At 37.9% G+C, this 20,452-nt stretch overlaps 1 protein-coding gene across 8 annotated transcripts in view; it reads right to left on the bottom strand.

Annotated features, from left to right (window-relative positions):
- The window catches only part of ptprfa (protein tyrosine phosphatase receptor type Fa), a 563,163-nt gene that overhangs the window by 324,353 nt on the left and 218,358 nt on the right, over positions 1-20,452 (bottom strand). For all 8 annotated transcript variants that reach the window (XM_030132451.1, XM_030132452.1, XM_030132453.1 and 5 more), the window contains exon 5: positions 6,753-6,941. In XM_030132451.1, the coding sequence (XP_029988311.1) occupies positions 6,753-6,941 (189 nt within the window). The remainder of the gene's footprint in view (positions 1-6,752; positions 6,942-20,452) is intronic.

The raw sequence follows: 20,452 nt of genomic DNA, 5'->3' as shown, positions 1-20,452 counted from the left end.
GTCCGTATATGCAGCAAACGGTTTAGAGAGGATTGGTTACTATGCAGATGCAAGTCATCTGGATAGTTAACCAAACCAACTAACAGACATAAAGAAGTGTTGGGGGGCCATGGAAGCTGTGTGGCCCCTGGGGTCTGATGAGGGGGGACATCAGCAGCTTTCAGAGGGCCAGGCTAAAGGCTGGGAGATACTGAGACCTGCCATGACTGTCCTGCACAGCTGTGACAGGTGAATCCCACGATACCTCAGCTGAAAAGAGGTGTCATGACAGATTTCAGGGTTTCATTGTGAAAAATAATAGGACTTTATTATATTTTCACAATATTTCGATTGAAAGGATTATAACTGTGAACGTGTCCATCAAAAATAGTTTCATAATCACCTTCATATTATATTGAAGACACCACAGAAGAACAGACTTCAATCCATTTTGCCTTTTACAAGCAGAACTAATGGTGTCATTAAAAATGCCCTCATGTAACAATTTGATCTTAAGTTCAAAGTCATTTATGTTACATATGTGCATCAATATTACTACGCTTTAAAATATATGTCTGAAGTGGCACAGACTGTTGTTTCTGTTCATCACCTTTTAACCTTCTTTGTTTTATCATCATTAATCATCATTGTTAATGCCCGGTGTTGAATATTCATTCCACTAATTAGCTTAACTTTCTCCTGTTCTATTGCCCTTATGTATAATTTAATGCATTTTATTCTTCATACCAGAGACCTTACAACATCTGGTAAAGTCTACTAATTAAGGGGATGTTTATTAATGTATACTGTCACATGTAAATAAATTAATAAAAACTGATAAATCCAACAACTTACTATTATCATTATTATTATTATTCTACTATACTGTACATGTAATTGTGACCCTGAAAAAAGATGCATTTAAATGATGTATTCATTAAAACTTCAATAGACTTCAACTCAATCACCTCTTTGTTCCTGTCATTTCATTAAATAATATTCACAATACTGCTAAACAACACATTAACATAATAGTAAAATTAACACTTTTAAATATTCAGACATATTCATACATATGTGAAGACAAATATCATTTAGTGTACATTTTGTTTGGGGGTTCACTGTACCAAATTTACATGTGCAGTTGTTAGCTATGACTCTTATACCCCTGTGTTCCACCTATTAAAACAAGCAAAGGCAATAATTTCTCAACAACTTTTAGTTTCATTTTACTTTTTTTTTTTTTTTTTTTTATCTGCCTCTGAATTACATAAGCTTTCTGAAAGTAAATTTGTAACAGCCAAGGACTGCAAGAAATAAACCCAGAACCATCTTTTTCAAGCTTCATCCACACACTTTTCACATTATATAAATTTGTGAATAGTCTTCTTCTTATCCTGTTGCATTTTGATGAAAAATAAACTGGTTCAGAACCCAAAAGGTGGTCCTTTTGGCCTGAATTGGCAGCCACTGTGGGTATGTCATAATATCCAGGTTGGAAGGAAAGAAAAGACAAGGCAGAAACAATGAAGAAGTCTGAGAAACCAGCAGAAAATGTGGTCTGCGAAAAATCTAATGCTTAGTGGCCATTCAGTCATTTACTGACTTTCTGGAAAAAAAACTTCAAAGTAGCATCAAAAAGATTAGACTCAACTAGACCAAAGATTTTACCATGGATGGTTTCAACTAAATCCAAGAACAAAAATAAAGAAACATCTAAACAACCACCAGGTCATCTGTGAATCACTGTAAGTTTAGGGGCACATTTGAGACATTTTCAACCACAAACTAAACAGAAACTGGAAGACGTTTCCTTTTGAATGAAGTTAAATACATGCATTTTCATCCTACCATTCAGTAAGAAGCACTACTCTTAACTTAGGGCTAGGATCCTTTAGGATTCCATGAAAAGGGTGGATGTTAGAGGGTTAACAAGGATGACAGTCTCAGAAACTACAGTTGGACAGGGTAATATCCCATATTATAATCCATTATGATCTTTGAAACATCCCCCACTGATGATGCACCCTTCATTACAGTGGTTACAGTCCAATCCAACACAGAATCAGTTCAAGAACCAGAGCTAATTTGGTGGAAAAGACCTATCTTTAAGCTTTCGGCTACCAAAGTAGCAATAGTTTCAGATTAGCACTGATAGTGTCTGTCCTTTCAAACAAATCCTCTTCTTTCTCAATCCTCCTTTGCAGGTCAGATATTTCAAGGGTCTGTGCATGGTTCTGGTCACATCACTCCTGGAGGAACAAGCTTTATTTTTGTCTTCAATTACTGGCAGACAAAGCAGGGATCCAAATGAAGCCTTCCACAAGACAGGGACATTCTCCTCCCTTTCCCACAAGAGCGCAAAGGTCTCAAATTGAAAAATGAAGCTATTAGTGTTTCTTAGTGGTTCAAAGTCATTTAATAGGTCTAACTAAAACATGGGCAAATCTAATCAGTTCTCTATAATGAATTCTATTGAAACAAATAAATTGAATAATTGAGGAGTGCTGACTTTACAAACAGTCATGTATATTCTCTTGTCCTGTGTAGCACAAGATAACTGACTTTTTTATTAAAGGAAGTCAGCCATCTGTGCTTGGCTGCTGTGGGACTGCATGTGACGATGGAGCTCTATGCACTAAATTGAAACAAATTGCCATGCTGTTCAGTTAATAATACATGGCATGTTTGTCCTTACCTAAGGCCCAGACTGTGGCTTGGGAAAATCCTCATACTGGACTTCAAAGCCAATAATATCCTACAGGCTGTCTCTGAGCCTTTCCTCTCTGCTGGTGTTGAGATGAGAGCAGCCACAGGAGGGGCCCCAGGCCCTCCGTGATGGGAAATCTGCTTCTTACTCTTGCTGCAAGAGCTGGCAAGAAAGTTATGTCCTGGTCAAGCCGTCCAACATGGTGTAGGTGCTTCCCATTTTTGGCAAGAAGCAAACATGTTCTATTTTTAAGCAGAACATTGAGGGAGTAGGCAGCTGACAGGTTGTGTGAAGCTTGGCTTTTTCACCAGTGGCCATCGAGCTGCTGGGGCTGCTGTTGTAGAGAAACATGCCCTATCTGCTCCTCTGGATGCCGGCCACCTCTTCACAGAGCTGCCTCACATGGCTGCCTCTGCTTTAACATTCATCACCGTCTGTGGTGTGTTAAGCACCACTGGTACACCAGTATTCCCTCACAGGTGCTACTCAGGTAATTACCTAAACCAATGACATTCAGCTCAAAGCAAAGAGTATTTCACTCATATTTTGTTGCATAATTTACAGTCTGACAATTAACTCCCTTGCAATTAACTTTTAGTGAATCCATATTATCGTAACCTGCCGTGTGGGAAAATGGTCAAACATATATGGTGTAGCAACACATCTATAACAACACATCAAATGTGTGACACTGGTATGTCCGCAGTGTCAAGGCCTACATCTGTTAGGCCTCATATAATTATGTCTGAGCTAAAAGAGATCCATACTTTAAAGCAGCGTATGACTTTCATTATGAACTTTTTTTCAAATTTGTAAAATCCCAGTGATAGCCTAATGATCACTAATCCACTAGTCTTTCTGCTTACACATCTGAATCACTTCCCTCACTGTGAACAACTATGAAGATGACTCCATCATAAACACAGTCCACATGTTTACATAACAAACTGAAACTTTGTTGTGAGGTGCATTGTGGGAATGGGAATTCCACGCAGCAGCAATTTAGCAGTTTCTTTGTGAGTGTTGAACCGAAGTGTCATCTTTACCTCCATCCACCAACTATACTCATTCTTTAAAACAATGCTGGTGGACTGTATAATTTTACATTGTAGCGATCTGGGTCGTTTTCTTGCCGAATCTGTGAGAAATCGCTTTTGCTTCTCACAATGCACCTTGCACCAAAATTTCTGAAAAGGCCAGAGTGACTTTTCATATGCTGCTTTGAGGAAATGGTCAGACTCATTCCAGTTTGTCTTAACATGGTATTCAATGAGGCAGGTTTTGCATGATGTGGTCATTCCTTGGATATTTTGCTGATGTTCTGCTTCAGTTTGAGACAATCCAAAACTACAGGTATGAAACTAACCCCAGGTCACAGTCTGAACCAAACAGCTACATACCTATCAGACTAAAAGAGGTGGTCATGGTCCAAATCAAACTCAATTATGATTAGATTCCTTTCTATACATATTTTTTTGGTAATCTGGAATTTTGGCGCAAATATGGGAAGTTATGGCAGGCTGTTGTTAACCATTAAAAATATAAGAAAAAGAACTAGAAGAAGGAAAAATGAGTTACAGTAGAACATCGGCAGAGGAGGAGATGTAGTTGAAAGAGCTAAAATGTATGTTTGGTGAGTTATTATTCTTATTCTGTTGGTGCTATATCCACCAAACCGACAATAAAATGATGCCAATGTCAAGAGTTAGGAGAAACAGTCCCTATAAGTAATGACCACAAAATGCAGTTGCTGTTTAAAAAATAAATAAATAAATAAACAGTGTCTTTGTTTCCACTGTTTTTCTGTATTGACCTGCAATGGAGGGTCAGGAAGAAAAAAAAAGATTAAATCTACAACTGTAATAAAAAAAGAAAACAGATAAAGGCCAGTATGAGTGTGAGAAATTATTACAACAAGCAATACCTGCAATACCTGTGGAACAAGGCCACATATTGATTTAAGACAGACTTGGAAAAAGTGGAACCTCTCCCTAAATTTCAACACAGTAATGGGTACCTCTTAAAATCAATCTTTCATTTTATTAAAGCTTCAGTTTGTTTAAAAAATGTCTTCCATCTGTGCATTTCAGTTGGATTTGGGATTAGTTTGGCTTTTTTTACTCTGCTACATAATAGGTAAATTAATAAATGACCTAAATATTGGACACATTAAAACTAAATATATATTTTCATGAAAATCTCTTTTCGATTTAAAATCCTGGTGCTGACCTTCAGAGCCTTGCATGGTCAGGCTCCCTCCTGTATCAGAGACTTGTTATGTCCTTATGTCCCCTTTTGGAGGCTGAGGTCATTGGATCAGAACCTACTTATGGTCCCTCATACTCGTTTCAGGACCCGAGGAGACCTCTCCTTCCAGGCTGTTGTGCCGCGGCTCTGGAATGATCTTCCGCTCTCTTTACTGGACTCTGTTGATGCTTTTAAGAACAAACTCAAAACCCACTTGTTTCTCCAAGCATTCTAACCACAGTAGCTTAAGGGCTGTTATATGACCATCATGTTTATTTTAATTTGGCAGTGGCTCCTACCACAGTACTGTGGCACAAAATATCAGTTTGTCTGTTGCCTCAAAGCCAATCAAATGTTAGCATCTGTATTAGAGCCAATCATAGATACTGTTCCATGAACTTATTAGCCTCTTGTTGCCACAGTACTGTGGTGATATATGGCATATACGTCATTGCATTCTTTTGTGCGTTTTGCTACCACAATGCTGTGGCAACTGATGGAAGAAACAACAAATTAGTGATAGTATAGAATATAAATTATTGTTCTAAATACTCTATATGTTTTATGGTGTTCTTTGCTCTGTGCAGTCAGTGAGATTGAGGCTGGAGAAGGTGGGCGGAGCTACATGTTAGATGCAGCAGTGTTCCATGTAACTTCTCAGTCCTGTGTCAGTTGTATGTTGAGTGCTGTGCTCCAAATTCTGCACTCTGAACGTTGTCCCAGTGGCTGATTTACATCAGTGTTGGATTTTGCCTACCGGTACCATGCCCTTTTGAAAATCTGCTGGGGGGGGGGGGGGCTACTTTGACCAGGAATCAAATCCAAGGCTTCTGCGTTGCAGTCTGAAACATTATCTACTGAGCTACATCTCCACCATTTCTAAGTCTGACCTATTTGCTATCTGATTGTCTTGGTACTTTTCGGGCTGTAACAAATTACCAGTCTAGACATGATATAATGAGGGCGCTGATTGGCTCTGTGGTAATAGACAAACCGATATTTCGTGCCACAGTACTGTGTCAGTAGCCACTTCATTTTAATTTATACCTTTTTGTGATTTTAACTGTATCTGTGTTAAACATTTTTATTTTATTGTTCTGCGAAGTACTTTGTGACTTCTCATCTGTGAGAGGTGCTATAGAAATAAACTTTGCTTTCTTGCTTGCTTGTTTTTCAGAAAATGTTATGAGATTATCTACATGCTACATTCAATAAGTGCTTTAAAATGCTTCTGGCCTCCTTTCAGACAATTAGGAGCTACATAACTGTGTATTTTTTTCTAGTTCCATTTCATTGATTTTCTTAGCACACTGTTCAGACTGGTCAAGAAGCTGACCTTTGCTTTGAAATTCAATAAATATTAAAAGGAATGTCTGCATCGATCCTAGTATTGATATTAGTGAAATCCACTCTTGCTTGATATTTTCTTTTTTTTTTTTCTTCAAAAGGCAGCAGTTTCATGGATTGTGTTTGTCCAGTTGTTAACAAGCTTGACAAGTCATAGCAACAAAAACACATTGTGATATACATGGGTATCAAACAGTAGTAGAGTTACAAATATTTTCTGTTGTTTTTGAAACATGTTGCCCTTTGCTAATTTACAACAGAGGGAGTGTAAGGCCAAAATGCATGTATTTGACTTCGTTTTAAAGGGAATATTTTCTGGTCTTTGTCCTTAACATATGGCTGAAACACAACCAAAGCTACATCTGTTTAAACAAGGCTCAAACGTAACCCTAATCCTTGTCCTTCAGTGTGTTATCAGTGACCTGGTAAAAGGTTGGAAATAAAAACCTGTCTGAGAGGAGTGCTTTACCTGAGCGCAGCTGTTTTATTCGTCCATTGCTGCTGCTGATGTCTACAGGTAGGAAGTCTTTGAACCAGTAGATCTCAGGGTCGGGATTACCACTGGCGGCGCAGAGCATCGTCGCCGTACGTGTTCTCTCCACAACCTTCAGCTGGGGCCCCATGTCAATGGTGGGGAAACCATGCGGGATCTGGTCCTCTGTGACAAAGACAAACAAACATCGGCACTCTCACATTGCTGTACATGATAAGTGGATGAAGGCGGCTCAGTCAGGCAGCAGATGTAACACTGAGCCTAAACCCTGCGGTGTGAGATTCCCTGCTCATCCCTTCACCTTGAGCTTGTGAGGTTCCCTCCTGTGAAATTCATACATAGTGAAATCCTGCTCCAATGTAAATACTGACAGGCCACTGCATGACTAATCCTCCGATGCAATTTCTCGTCATGGGTCTGTGTGAATGAGAGTGAGGGAGATGCAATTTCACCCCCAGTGAAATGCCTCCTGACAGAGAAAGGCCTCTACCGTTCTCACATAATCTGAAACGCTCGCTGTGGTCAAATGCCAGTCCTGCCAAATTATAGACGAAACATAATAAAATCACAGCTTGTAAATCCCATTCCACAGGTCAGACACCGCAACAGCAGCAGCTTTTCAAACCGCTCTAACACTTTCTCTCACATTAGACATGATTTATTTATAACTGATGGGTGGGGGCTGCACAAATATCCTATCAATAATGCCCCTATAGCATTTCTGAAGAGGATTCATACATCAATATATAATCAATAGAGCATGTGTCACGTAATCAATATAAGCTATTATGGGATGATGAGTATCTTCCCCTTCCCACACAAAAGCAACTGCAACAGCTTTTCATACATAACCCTAGAGCCCACTCACAACTTTCTGCCATATTTTTAGTTCCTTTATATGGCACATTTCTCCAAAAATACACAGTACTCTGCAAAAGTACTTGAGGGGTAGGATTAAAAAAGTTTATACTTCTTCCTACTCCTTTTCAACCATGCAAATTCAGACTTGCTTGTACTCGAAGATAGATTCTGTTCATTTAAATGTTATTTTGTTTTTGTTTTATTTTGTTTCTTTGCATGTTCAAAAGAAAGAAAGAAAGAAAGTCTATGTCTACCTTTAGCCTTGTTGTTTTTACAGGGTTGAAATGATCATACATATTTACTTCTCATTCTATTTTCTTCGCATACAACAAGAAAATACAGGAAATATGTACACTGAATTAAATGGGTTATAAAGGTTAAAGTCAGTATTTATTGTGACCCCAACACTTAGAAACAACAATTAGAAACATCTGACATGTGTTGAATGAAACCTGGTATAAAACATCAGAAAATGAATGCTATAAAACTCATATGGTTTGAACAAAAGGAGTAAAGCAGGGGTCTCAAACTCGGCTGCCCGGGGGCCAATTGAAGCCTGCGGAATGATATTTTGTGGCCCCCTACTTGACATCAAAGTTTAGTGTTAGTGCGGCTCGCACATAGTTCCCAAACGCACCTTTTTGCGGAGTCTTGCCATGCTTTTGTTACCTCCACCAAGGAACGACAGAGGTTATGTTTTCATCGGGGTTTGTTTGTCTGTTAGCAAGATAACTCAAAAAGTTATGAACAGATTTGGATGAAATTTTCAGGAAATGTTGATACTGGTACAAGGAACAAATGGTTGAATTTTGGTGGTGGTGATGGGGGGGGTGGGGGTGATCTGCCTTGGCAGAGGTCTGCGTTCTCCAAGTGCTTTTCTAGTTACCTCTGCCAAGTGTAATGGCGGAGGTTATGTTTTCATCGGGGTTTGTCTGTCTATCTGTTTTGTCTGTTAGCAAGATAACTCAAAAAGTTATGGATGGATTTTCCTGAAATGTTAATACTGGCACAAGAAACAAATGATTAAATTTTGGTGGTGATCGGGGGGATGGGGTGGGGTGGGGGCGGATTTTTTTTTTGGTTCATCTGACTGTTAGCAAGATAACTCAAAAACTTATGGACGGAGTTGGATGAAATTTTCAGGAAATGTTGATACTGGCACAAGGAACAAATGATTAAATTTTGGTGGTGATGGGGAGGGTGGTTGGGGCGGACTGATCTGCCTTGGCGGAGGTCTGCGCTCTCATAGTACTTTTCAAGTTTTAGTTATTTTTATCACTTATGGGCTACCATAGATCGTCTCGTGACAGCTTCCGACGGCATTTGTTGTCAAGCTAGCCAACCGCGAAGTACCTGCTGAAGTATGAATGTTATGCACTTAGCTGAAACAGAGGACGGAAAATATATGCCAGCACCCAGTTCCAGTCATGTCTCTCTCAAAACATACCATGAAGAGAAGGGTTGGCAACAAGCACAGGCAATTTCAGGAAAAGTGGGAGATGGATTATTTTTTTGATGAGCACAGGGGCACCCCTATGTGTTTCATATGCACAGACAAAGTTGCGGTGTTTAAGGAATACAACGTCTGACATCATTACTCAACTAGACATGCTGAGGAGTATACAAAATACCAGGAAGATGGGAGAAAGAACCAGGTCGCCAATCTTAAAAAAATGTCTATTGAGGCTACAAGATTTATTCAAGAAAGCAAGCAAGGAGAATAAAGCAGCAGTCGAAGCTAGCTACGTGGTGAGTGAGATAATTGCTACGGCCGGTAAGCCATTCAAAGAAGGAGAGGTTATCAAAAAGTGCATGGTACTAGCTGCAAGTAAAGTAAAGAAACCCTTTTTTTTTTGTGGAATACTGAATGTGGCCCAGCCTGGCCCAAACTCTACCTCCAGTGGCCCCCAGGTAAATTGAGCTTGAGAACCCTGGATTAAAGACATGTTAAATGCAAAGGGAGGTCACATTAAAAACTATCACTTTGGTTTATAGAAGCTGTTTATTTCCCTGAAATGTTAGCTTTTACTGCTGTACATACTTCATATATATGCAGATAGGATCCTACTACGAAGACTGAGAAATGCACATGTGATCATTAGAACTAAAACAACAAACCTAATGTTGATCGAGGACTTTTGCACAGTACTGTACATCCATTCTCAGAATCACATCTTTATCAATTCTAAATGACATGCCTGCTACTTAATGTGTTTTTGTTTCCTTTTCATTTATTTAAAACCTCAGACAATACACCCAGTGTGTTGCCTCATTCTCAACGGTGCTGGTTTATATAGAATAAAGATGACAACATGAGCAAATAGCATTAAAAAAAACTAGGATACTGGGGTTGTATCAGACGTGAACATTCCCCAGTGGTAAACAACGCTAGGAGCAAAGAACAGGAAGTGATATTAAGAAACAAAGAATAAAAAATAACAATGAAGCAACTTAAAAAATAAGAGTAGTGGTTTTCTTTTCATTTCGTGATCTTGTATTAAAGCCAAATAACTAGTAAATGGTAAAATACAAGCTGAAGTTGAACAGAGAGTATGGCAACTTAATAAATAATAAGCTTAAAATTTAAGGAAATAAATGAATGGGCGCCAAAATAAAAATAAATAACTTCAAGAAAAGCAATAAAAGTATAGTTAAAATGATTCTTAACTGTTGTACTGCTACAGGTGAAGCTCTACCTCAGATTCTGCCTTTACAGATGAAGAATCTGTCACTGTAGCATCATTAATGTGCAAGCGAGGTTATAATTAAGTCTTTCCAACACATTAAATGTCTTCATCCTGAAGGGCATGTAAAATGTGGTCCATATTATTGTACTAGCACAGTGCGAATCAGGCAAAGTTTGAATTATTCTTCTTTGTGCATTGGGATCATAAAAAATGAAACTGTCAGTCTGGTTTCCCATGAGTCCTTGCTGTACGGGAGACTGCTGATGTGATGACAGCCGAGGATAGGGATTTTACGCTCATTTTTCAAATTACTGAAATGATTATAAAGGATCGTAATGATTAGGTTGGACATAGAGTGCATAATTAGACTTTACTTAAATCTCAGGGGAAAATGGAAAACAAGCGAATGAATTTAAGTCTGACATAAATTCTTTACCTTAGTCCATAATTTGTTGAATATGTTACTCATATATCAATTTATTTCAATATATCACCGCGAATAATCAAGTAATATTTTAGCTAGTGTTAATTTTCCACGCCAAAATTCCTTGATTAATTCAAGTGCAAGTTAAAACTACAAGAGAATAATTCATTTACTGTGCACATTTAATTTTCATGACCTTTCCCCAGAGACAGATACCTCCCCCGTCCCCATGTTTAGTACCACCCAGTTCGTTCCCCAGCCTGCCATTCACTGGTTTATTCAGTACATAGTTACATCAGTTGTATTATTACCCCACCCCCTGAAGAGGAGGCAAGGGGTATTGTTTTTGGTTCGGTTTCTTCGATTGTTAACACTTTAGCAACAAAAGTATTGGTTGAATTCATACCAAATTGGGTTTATAGATTGCCAGTGACCCAGAATAGATGTCATTACATTTTGGGAACAGTAGGTCAAAGTTCAAATATTTTATGAATTTTTAAAATCTTTTTTTTTTCCATTAACTTATAATTGGCAAAATTTCAAATGTCTGTAGCAGCAAAACTATACGTTGAATTCATACCAAATTTGGTTTATATATTGCCAGTGACCCACAATAGATGTGGTTACATTTTGGGAATAATTGGTCAGAGTTCAAATTTTTTATTGATTTTTAAAAACTTTTTCCTTCTTCCATTAACTTCTTATGGGCAACATTTCAAATGTCTATAAAAACTTAAATTTTGTTTCAATTTACCTCAGACTTGGCACATATATTGAAGTAATTGATATGCTGACATCAGCACACACATAGACATGATGACATCAGCTGGATCAATGCCAAAATAACCTACAATATATGCGAGGGGCGGGGTTTGTTGTACCTGGCACCACTTGTTTGTTTTTTTTATGAGATTATTGGTGGGTGCTGTTGAATCACATATGATTTAAGGCAGAATTTACCAAAAACTTTGGAAGAGAAGCTGAAGACATGATATGTTGAACCATCACCAACTAATTCAAATGGGATTGCCTGAAATTTCTAGTAATTGATTAAAAAATAAATAAATAAAAATAATAATAATAATAATAATAATGATTACTAACTAGAAAAGCACTCCTCTCCGATCACCACCAAAATTTAATCATTTGTTCATTGTGCCTGTATCAACATTTCCTGAAAATTTCATCCAAATTCATCCATAACTTTTTGAGTTATCTTGCTAACACACAAACAGACAGACAGACAAACCCTGATGAAAACACAACCTCCACCGTTATACCTGGTGGAGATAATAAAAAATATATGCTGAGTTGAGAGAGACAGTCCCAATACATAAAAGTCATGACAAACTCTGAAGCTGAAACTGAGGCACTGTGGTACTGTTTATCTGTCAAATGTTCATTGTGGTCGGTTTCAGATGCTGCAGCTCTTTCATAATTCATAGTTTGAGTTATTGTTTGTTCAGTATTAATCGTCAGCCTTGTAAATCCAAGCTGGACTGATTGTACATATCCTGACCTAGGAAAATAAAATTCTCACTTTGTGCAGTAATCTACACCTGGCTTTTCTGCCTCCGTCCATAATAATATACATTATATAGACTAGATGTCATCTAAAATTAACATTTATTTGCAACATAGTATAGCAAACTATTACACGATCAAAAACAAATTAATTTTAGCCAAAAAAAAAAAAAAGTCTATGTTTTGAATGTCTGGGGTTGCCAGAAATTTGTGATGTTAAAATGGAGTCACGAGCCAAAAAAGGTTTGGAACCACTGCCCTTGAAGTTTAACCACCTTAAGAAAATGTACTTTTTTGGTGAATATCATACAAACAGTCAGATTCTATTGCCTTACACTTGGATTTGCCTTGATTCAAACCCTTAAAGTGTTGATTTTGTCTCTGTTTCAACAGGGTCATGACTTCTTGTTTTAGGTGGTCTGGTGAACAGCTGTATTGTGAATCCAAGGTCAAATTAAGGAACCTCTTATGATTTGGAGGATGTCCGAGACTAATTTAAAAAGGGTAGCTCCGTATGTAGTACACTACAAAAGGAAGAAGAAAAAGACTTTCCCCTTACAATCTATCCTGGTAGTACAGTAAAACATTATTCCTCATGTAAGAAAATTACACAGATTTTTCACAAATTACAGCCCATGGTATGACAAGCTCCCCCTGCCACACTGGGACAACCTCTAATAAAGAGATCAGAGGGCTGAAGAGGGGAGGAAAGATCCCTTGGTGACAGATAAAAAATGAAACCTCAGGGAACAAAGCAGAGGTGACAGCCAGGCTGGATGAGAGCCTGAGGAAGATTTCCAAACCGGAGCTCCCAATCTGAAAAGCAGCCTCCTGACTGCACACAATAAGCAAATGAGACAAGTCATTTTTCATTGTTCCTACTGGCAGGATGGTGCACAGTATCAGAGGACATTTACAAGCATGGGGCAGTGTATTCATGACGAGATAGCATTTTGGCTGACCCCGAGTCGATCTTCTTTTATGTTAGCATTGGAAAATGTACAACTAGGTCCCAGAAATACACTGGGACAACATATTTTAAACCAAAGGCTCCCCTGTGATCTGTTACTTCCAGTCAATGCTGCCAAAACAACCTCGAAAGACTTGGTAAACCACTGTCTTATAGCATAGTTTAGCGCAGTTGCATGATATTAGGCATTTTGCCAGAGTATGAACATGCTGGGAGCTGTATTCATTAAGCAGCAGTAGCTCCCAAATGGACCCGTTAAAGGAAATGTTGTGTCCAAGGCAAATTTGAAGTTGCTGTTTGTTAGTGGCGGTGAGAAAGACAACAAATGCTTAAAGCTACTGCTATTGATTTGATTTTCTTTAACTTTTATTGAAAGTTTAGACACAAACGTATGATCTAATGAAGGATTAATAGTAAATATGTTGTATTATTCACCTCTGACACCAATTTCCTGTCTGCCATGAATATACAGTCGCAGAAAAAAAATATTAGACCACCCCTTGTTTTCTTCAATTTCTTGTTCATTTTAATGCCTGGTACAACTAAAGGTACATTTGTTTGGACAAATATAACGATAACAACAAAAATAGCTCATAAGAGTTTAATTTTAGACCTGACATCTAGCCGTTTTTCATGTTTTCTTGATAATAACCAAAATCACATCAGTTCTTACATCAATAGTTATGGCATTGTACTGACAAAAACAGTGCTTTCAGGCATTCTATGTTTTAATTTCCCTTTGTTTTAGTTACATGATACACACAGGAGTTAGTACTTGATTGCATAACCATTGTTTTTGATGACTTTTGATGGTCTAATATTTTTTTTATGCGACTGTATATTTGACCAAAGGGAGTAGAGACAAAAGCCAACCTATTCCCTTGCCCAGACATGACTTTAACTTTTATTTGAAAAACATTACAAATGCAAATTCCAGGCAAATAAAGACTCAAATCTGCTCTTTTTGCTGCTCTGTCATAGTGTAATTATCATTTCACAGTATATAGTGATGTGTGAACTACCTTCATCCTCATATTAAAAGATCAATATCTATGCTCAGTGCATTTTTATCATCAACACGAAACACAGAAAAAAAGAAACAAGCTACATTATCATGGGGATCTAGCCTAGATACATGATAGGAACTGCTTTTCTATTTTTTGTTCAAATTGGTAGGATTTGCAGCTATTATTTCACAAGTTATATCAAATTTCTTTGCAAACATCAAATCTTACCACCTTTGCATTTTTGTCAGTGATTTCACAACTTTTACAACCTCTTTAGTGATGTCTTAGAGGCATCTAACAGCAAACATAGATACTTTTTGTGGACACTTTTCGAAAAAATGTTGAGAGTAAATGTTTCTCAGTGAATCTATTTCCACCTTTCTGTAATTGGAGATGATTTAGTTGACCAGTGAGCAGCCAGAAATGAGCTGTGAATTGATATACTGTCGCGGAAAAAATTATTATGCTGCAAAAATCGAAATCTTACCAAGTGTATTTTTCTGATTTCTAGTCAAAATATCTCATCACACTTAAAATAAGACATAATCACCTGAAGAATACCTTTTCAGTGGGATATGTGTGCAGATTTTTTTTTCGTAATTCAAGCAAAAAAAAAAAATCTTACAATGGAACAAGTGAAAATGATCTTGGTAAGATTTCTTGAAATAAGATTTTCAAGATCTGTTGTCTAAAGATAAGTTCTTATATTTCACTGGAAACTTGCTCGTTAGGTGAGTATGTCTTATTTTAAATGTGATGAGATATTTTTGACGAGAAATGAGAAAAATACACATGGTGAGATTTTGATTTTTGCAGTGTAGACACCCCTTGTTATTTTTAATTTCTTGTTCATTTTAATGCCTGGTACAACTAAAGGTACATTTGTTTGGACAAATATAATGATAACAACAAAAACAGCTCATAAGAGTTTAATTTCAGAGCTGATATCTAGACATTTTCCATGTTTTCTTGATAATACCCCAAATCACTTCAGTTCTTACATCAATAGCTATGGCGTTGTACTGACAAAAACAGTGCTTTTAGGGATTCCATGTTTTCTTTTCTGTCTGTTTTATTCACATGATACACACAGGAGTTAGTATTTGATTGCATAACCATTGTTTTTGATGACTTTTGATGGTCTAATAATTTTTTCTGTGACTGCACCTAAAACCACCATCACTGATCACCTTTTAACTCTCACAGCTTTACGTTTACAAATGATAGTATTAGAAATTACTTAAATTCAGATTGTCCTTGAAATACAAAGTTTTAAATCTCTGTTTAATTAAGAGTCAACATCCTGTGTGCAAATTAGTATGTGAAGCCAACTACTTTCCATTAAATATTTGACAGTAGCTACATTTACGTGCATAAGAAATATAATGGATGAATAATAATAGAAGCCACTGCACTAACTCAGATAACACAAACACACAGAAAAAGATCTTTTTTTTGTTGTTTTTCCTAAAGTACTTAAATTGGTATCCCCGTCATCAGTTAAGCTGTCTTTTTGGTAAACAGAAGTAAAAACATGCTATGTAGGGCAGAAGTTGTTAAGTACTATGGCTAAATGACTAAGAAAGTAAGTCATTGTTTTCCCAGGGAGCTTATACGGGCTGGGAAAAACAAGTGGCATTGCATTTTTTTTAAACAGACTGAGACAACTGAAAGAAAACATCTTTCAGTCACACTGAAACCCTATAGCCTCTATCTTGTCTCAGATGACGTGGTCCCAAATGACAGCTACAGAAAACTGAATCTTCGACATGCTCCATGACAATAGCGCAAAGCTGGTTATGCATGTAGGATTGTGTGCCCCTCCCTGGACACCCGATATTCAAGCATGAGCTATGTGAGTGCACTAAATGAAAGGTCTCTGCACCAAATGTGGGAGTAATTCCCAAGTTTTTTTCTTGAAATTTAAAGGACCAACTTAATCCGTAGTAACTCAAAGAGAAAAATGGTATTTCAAGTTATGCTGAAACACAAGCAGAGCTGTTATTGTGCTGCAGCTGATTGGCTGTCACTCAAACAATGTTTATGTGAACAATAATGGTGTAGAGACATGTCCCATGTGTCCGGTCTTGTCAGTCACTATGTCATGTTTTTTCTTTTCATCAGCCGTCTGTGAGGAGATGCAGATTCGCACATAGACCATGCAGTAAAGCGGGGTACACACAGAGGGATTTTCTAAATCTGAAGAGATTTTTATCTGTCACAGACCCCACACATGAAGACACAAAATCAGGCATTGAACAGTTTTGATCGTACTGTGTGTGGTGTGTGCTGATAACCACACAGCACACCACACACATAACAATCCTGTTCCACCACCGATCTAGAATCCAGTCCTCCAAGACAGAAATCTCGCATGATCAAACGTGATCTTACAAAAACGAAGAAGAAGAAACATAGCATGAATCGGTAGCAGAGTCCTGAATCAGGTCAGGTAAACCCCCACACCCCCCCAAAAAAGGGTCGAGTAACCCACAAAAACATGCAGGGACAGGTAAAAAAAAAAAAAAAAAAAATTTTTGCCGGTATGGGCCCGAGTAAAATTAAACGAAATGTGGGTGGGTAGCAAGCAAGGAAGTCAAAAAATTAAAATTTGTGGATGAAAATAATTGTCAGGACATTTAATGATGATGATCATCTAATTTGACTGTGGTTGATCCACATCCGGTTTTATGTTGAAGTGAGCTTCACGTCTGTTTACATCCGGCCACAGATGTCATTGAGCAGCACATACTAAAGATTTATTGATGAAGTGCGTTTTAGGGAAAAATGAAGCCCCTAAAAGTGAGTTATGTGTAGACAATGTGTTTAATTAGGGGTCGGGTCAGCTTGGGAGTCTAATGTACACGGGTACAGGTGGGTGTGGGTTTGGAAAAGTGGACCTGTGCAGGACTCTGCTCAGGAGTTGTTGGCTTTCCCCACACACACAGAGATTTTTTGGCGTAAATATTGAACAAGTTTAATATTTACAATCGTAGGCTCCGACCCATTTCAGAGCCGACTGAGGGGACAAATTCACTCTTAACACACCTCAGACCACAGGAGAATCTATAGGATACTCTTATAAGTGGGGATGGGAATCGAGAACCGGTTCCCAGTAGCTTGATTCCTTGGAATCGTTTGCCTGCCTGCTTAACGATTCTGCTTATCGATTCCGCCTTCGTTGTGCATTCGCGATGACGTCACACGTACGCTGCATTGTTTTGGTCAGAACGTAGCCAACATGGAGTTGAGGCAGAAACGGTTTAAACAGATGACACCAGGTCCAAATACTTGGAACACTGTCAAAGCTTCCCTGTCTTCAAAACAGTGGAATCCCTCCAATATCCTCAAACACTTGTCCACAGCATGTGAATCATTTACAGGAATGTCACGTATTTGATACGCTACCTAGCGGCGCTTGTGAATGTAGCAGCAGAGTGAACGCTGGGCCGGTTCAGGTTCAGGTTCGGGCAACAAATGTCGTAACTCCTCAAATACAAGTTTGTGAAGGTAAGAAGGGAAAGGAAATGAGGTGCACAACAATGGGAGACAAGCCGAGCCAAGTTGAACCGGTTCCACGTAGTAAAAATGCGGCAATAGAGGAATTAGTAAAGCGTCTTTACTTTTAGTTTCACTTTCACTGTACCCACCGAGTAATCGGAATCGTTAAATTCTTAACGATTCCCATCCCTACTTATAAGACGTAAGATTTTCTGGTGTTTGCCGTCCTTGGTTGGGAAGGGGGAAAATCGGGACAAAAAGCCCAATTATCTTTAAGTGTGTGCCCTGCTTAAGACTGGGCTTCAAATATAAATAATCACAGAAAACAAAAGGCTAACCTTAAATAGCAGCATCAATGCTGTGAAGTCAATTCTTTTTTTAATATGACACTCCATCACTTCGCTTAAGCTCAACAGCTTCACCAACCCCACCTCAGACAACCTCTAATATTCAGCTCAGCTCAAACTCTTCATTGAGCACTTGAGTAATTCACTTTCACTTCATTCATTTGAGGAAGTGGATTTTCCTCACACTAAGAAGAGATGCTCTAAAAGGTGTCTTATATCAAATCCATGGAGAGTTTACTGAGGAGGTAGACTGCTCCATTATGAGGTGAACTCCATTTTCAATTTGCACTTTCAACTGAGTCGACGGAATGGATCCAGAGGTGAGACCAGAGCTGGCATCACCCACAACTGAGACAGAACTGCTTCCATGTTGGTGCACTATCTTTGTAGTAATGAATTAGAGCAACAGCAGAACTAAACACGATCATGTTGCCAAGGGCCACATCAGCACTCAGAGTAAAAAAGCACGTTTATAAAACTTATTATTACAGCTGCATTTCTCCAATAGACATCAGACAAACACTGCTTCTGCAGGGCAAACACTATTTATTATGTTTGCTGGAGCCTTCACATACACTCCTGAGCAAAATTGTAGGACCAGTTGAAAATTGCATTTACATTTTGCACTGTTGGATCTTAAGAAGGTTCTAAGTAGAGTTTCAAAATGCAAAAAGAAGAAACGGGAGTGAGACAAAAAAATTTGAGTGAGCAATTTATTGAAAACAACAATTTAACTGAAAAAGGCTGTTCACATTGAAAGAGAGAAAGCTTTTTTGTCTTTGCCATCAGGAGGTCATGACAGTGTGAATACCTGACATTGAATCCACATTTTGTGCAGATTTTGGCTTTTAAAGGCTGTGGTCTTAAACTTTTGATCGGCTGATCAACAGTGTAATTGCTGTTTTCAATAAATTGCTTACTCAATCTTTTTTGGTCTCATTTCCATTTCTTTTTTGCATTTTGAAACTGTACTTAGAACCTTCTTAAGATCCAACAGTGCAAAATGTAAATGCAAATTTTCAGCTGGTCTTAAAATTTTGATCAGGTGTGTATATATGTATCAGTCTCTGGTGGTTCAGGGACCCTGAGCTGGTGCTTAGTTCATTCATGCCTCAGGCCAGTTCTGTTTAATGCTCATGCAATTTACATGGGAATCTTGTCAAGTGCTGCTAACTGCTCCTTGTGTATTTAATTATATTTTATCAGATTCATTGAAATAGTCCAGTGATAGTATACTGTAGGTGATGCATACACTGATGGAGTACTATTGAAATTTATTAATGCCATCTGAAAAAAAAGGTGGTCAAATGAACATTTCAGAAGGAAACCCACTGAAATCAAGTATTTTTCTCCCCCACACAAATTTTCTACGTGTGTGCAAGCAAAATTCATTCAGTCAATATGACTAATACTGACTTGAAAACTTGTCAACCTCCATTTTTGTATGTCTGACACATAAACAAACATCATTAAAAAAAAAAAAAGGGGGGGGGGGGTATGGTCTCATTTTGTAAGTTATGATGACGAGATATCAGGCCTTGATTCTGAAAATTTGAGAAATGAATTCCACATCTTAAAGATATGATTCTTCCATTTAATTGTGTAAGTGAGCCTTTCAATAGCTATGCAGGATGACAGTTCAGCAATCCATGAATTCAACGATGGACAATCAACACTTTTCCAGTGTCTACCCCTAAGACACTTCACATGTATTAGACAGGGGTTCACCAGCCTACTTTCATGAGTTCTAAGTGCTAAAGTTTCTGGAATAAGACCTAGAATACAAATCTCTGGGCAACTTGGGAATTTTTTGTCTATAATATTGGAAATTGTGTTAATTATCCTTCTCCAAAATTCTTGCATATGTTCACATTTCCAGATACAGTGATATAAACTACCTCTCTCAGTTCCACATTTAATACAGGTGTCTTGGATGTTAGGGTTGAATTTGTTAAGTTTTCATCCAGCCTTAGCTGTTGGGATGGAATGGCCTCTCCACACTCAGCTTACCTTGTACTATATTGGTTTGTAATGATCTGAGTAGAAGTGTATTGTTTTATTACATCCATGTTTCCAGCTGTTGTTCTGGTTGGTCAAAAGGTGATTAACTTGTACTAATATTGGGTAAGGTCATTATATACAAGAGGTTAGGATGGGGGTCTGCAACCTTTATTATCAGTCAGAGCCATTTTGCCCCCTCTTCCACCAAAAAAATAGTCTGGAGCCGCAAAAAATAACAGAGCTTATAAACTTTTAAAAGTTTTAATCTTTTTTTACTGTTAAAACCACTGAATACAACAAACAGAAATGCAGTGTGGAATGGATTCTGGAGTATGATTACTCTAAAAATACACA

The sequence above is a fragment of the Sphaeramia orbicularis genome, chromosome 4, assembly GCF_902148855.1.
Source record: "Sphaeramia orbicularis chromosome 4, fSphaOr1.1, whole genome shotgun sequence".
NCBI lineage: Eukaryota > Metazoa > Chordata > Actinopteri > Kurtiformes > Apogonidae > Sphaeramia > Sphaeramia orbicularis.
Note: the sequence above shows the minus strand (reverse complement) of the source record. Positions and strands in the feature narration are given on the sequence as shown.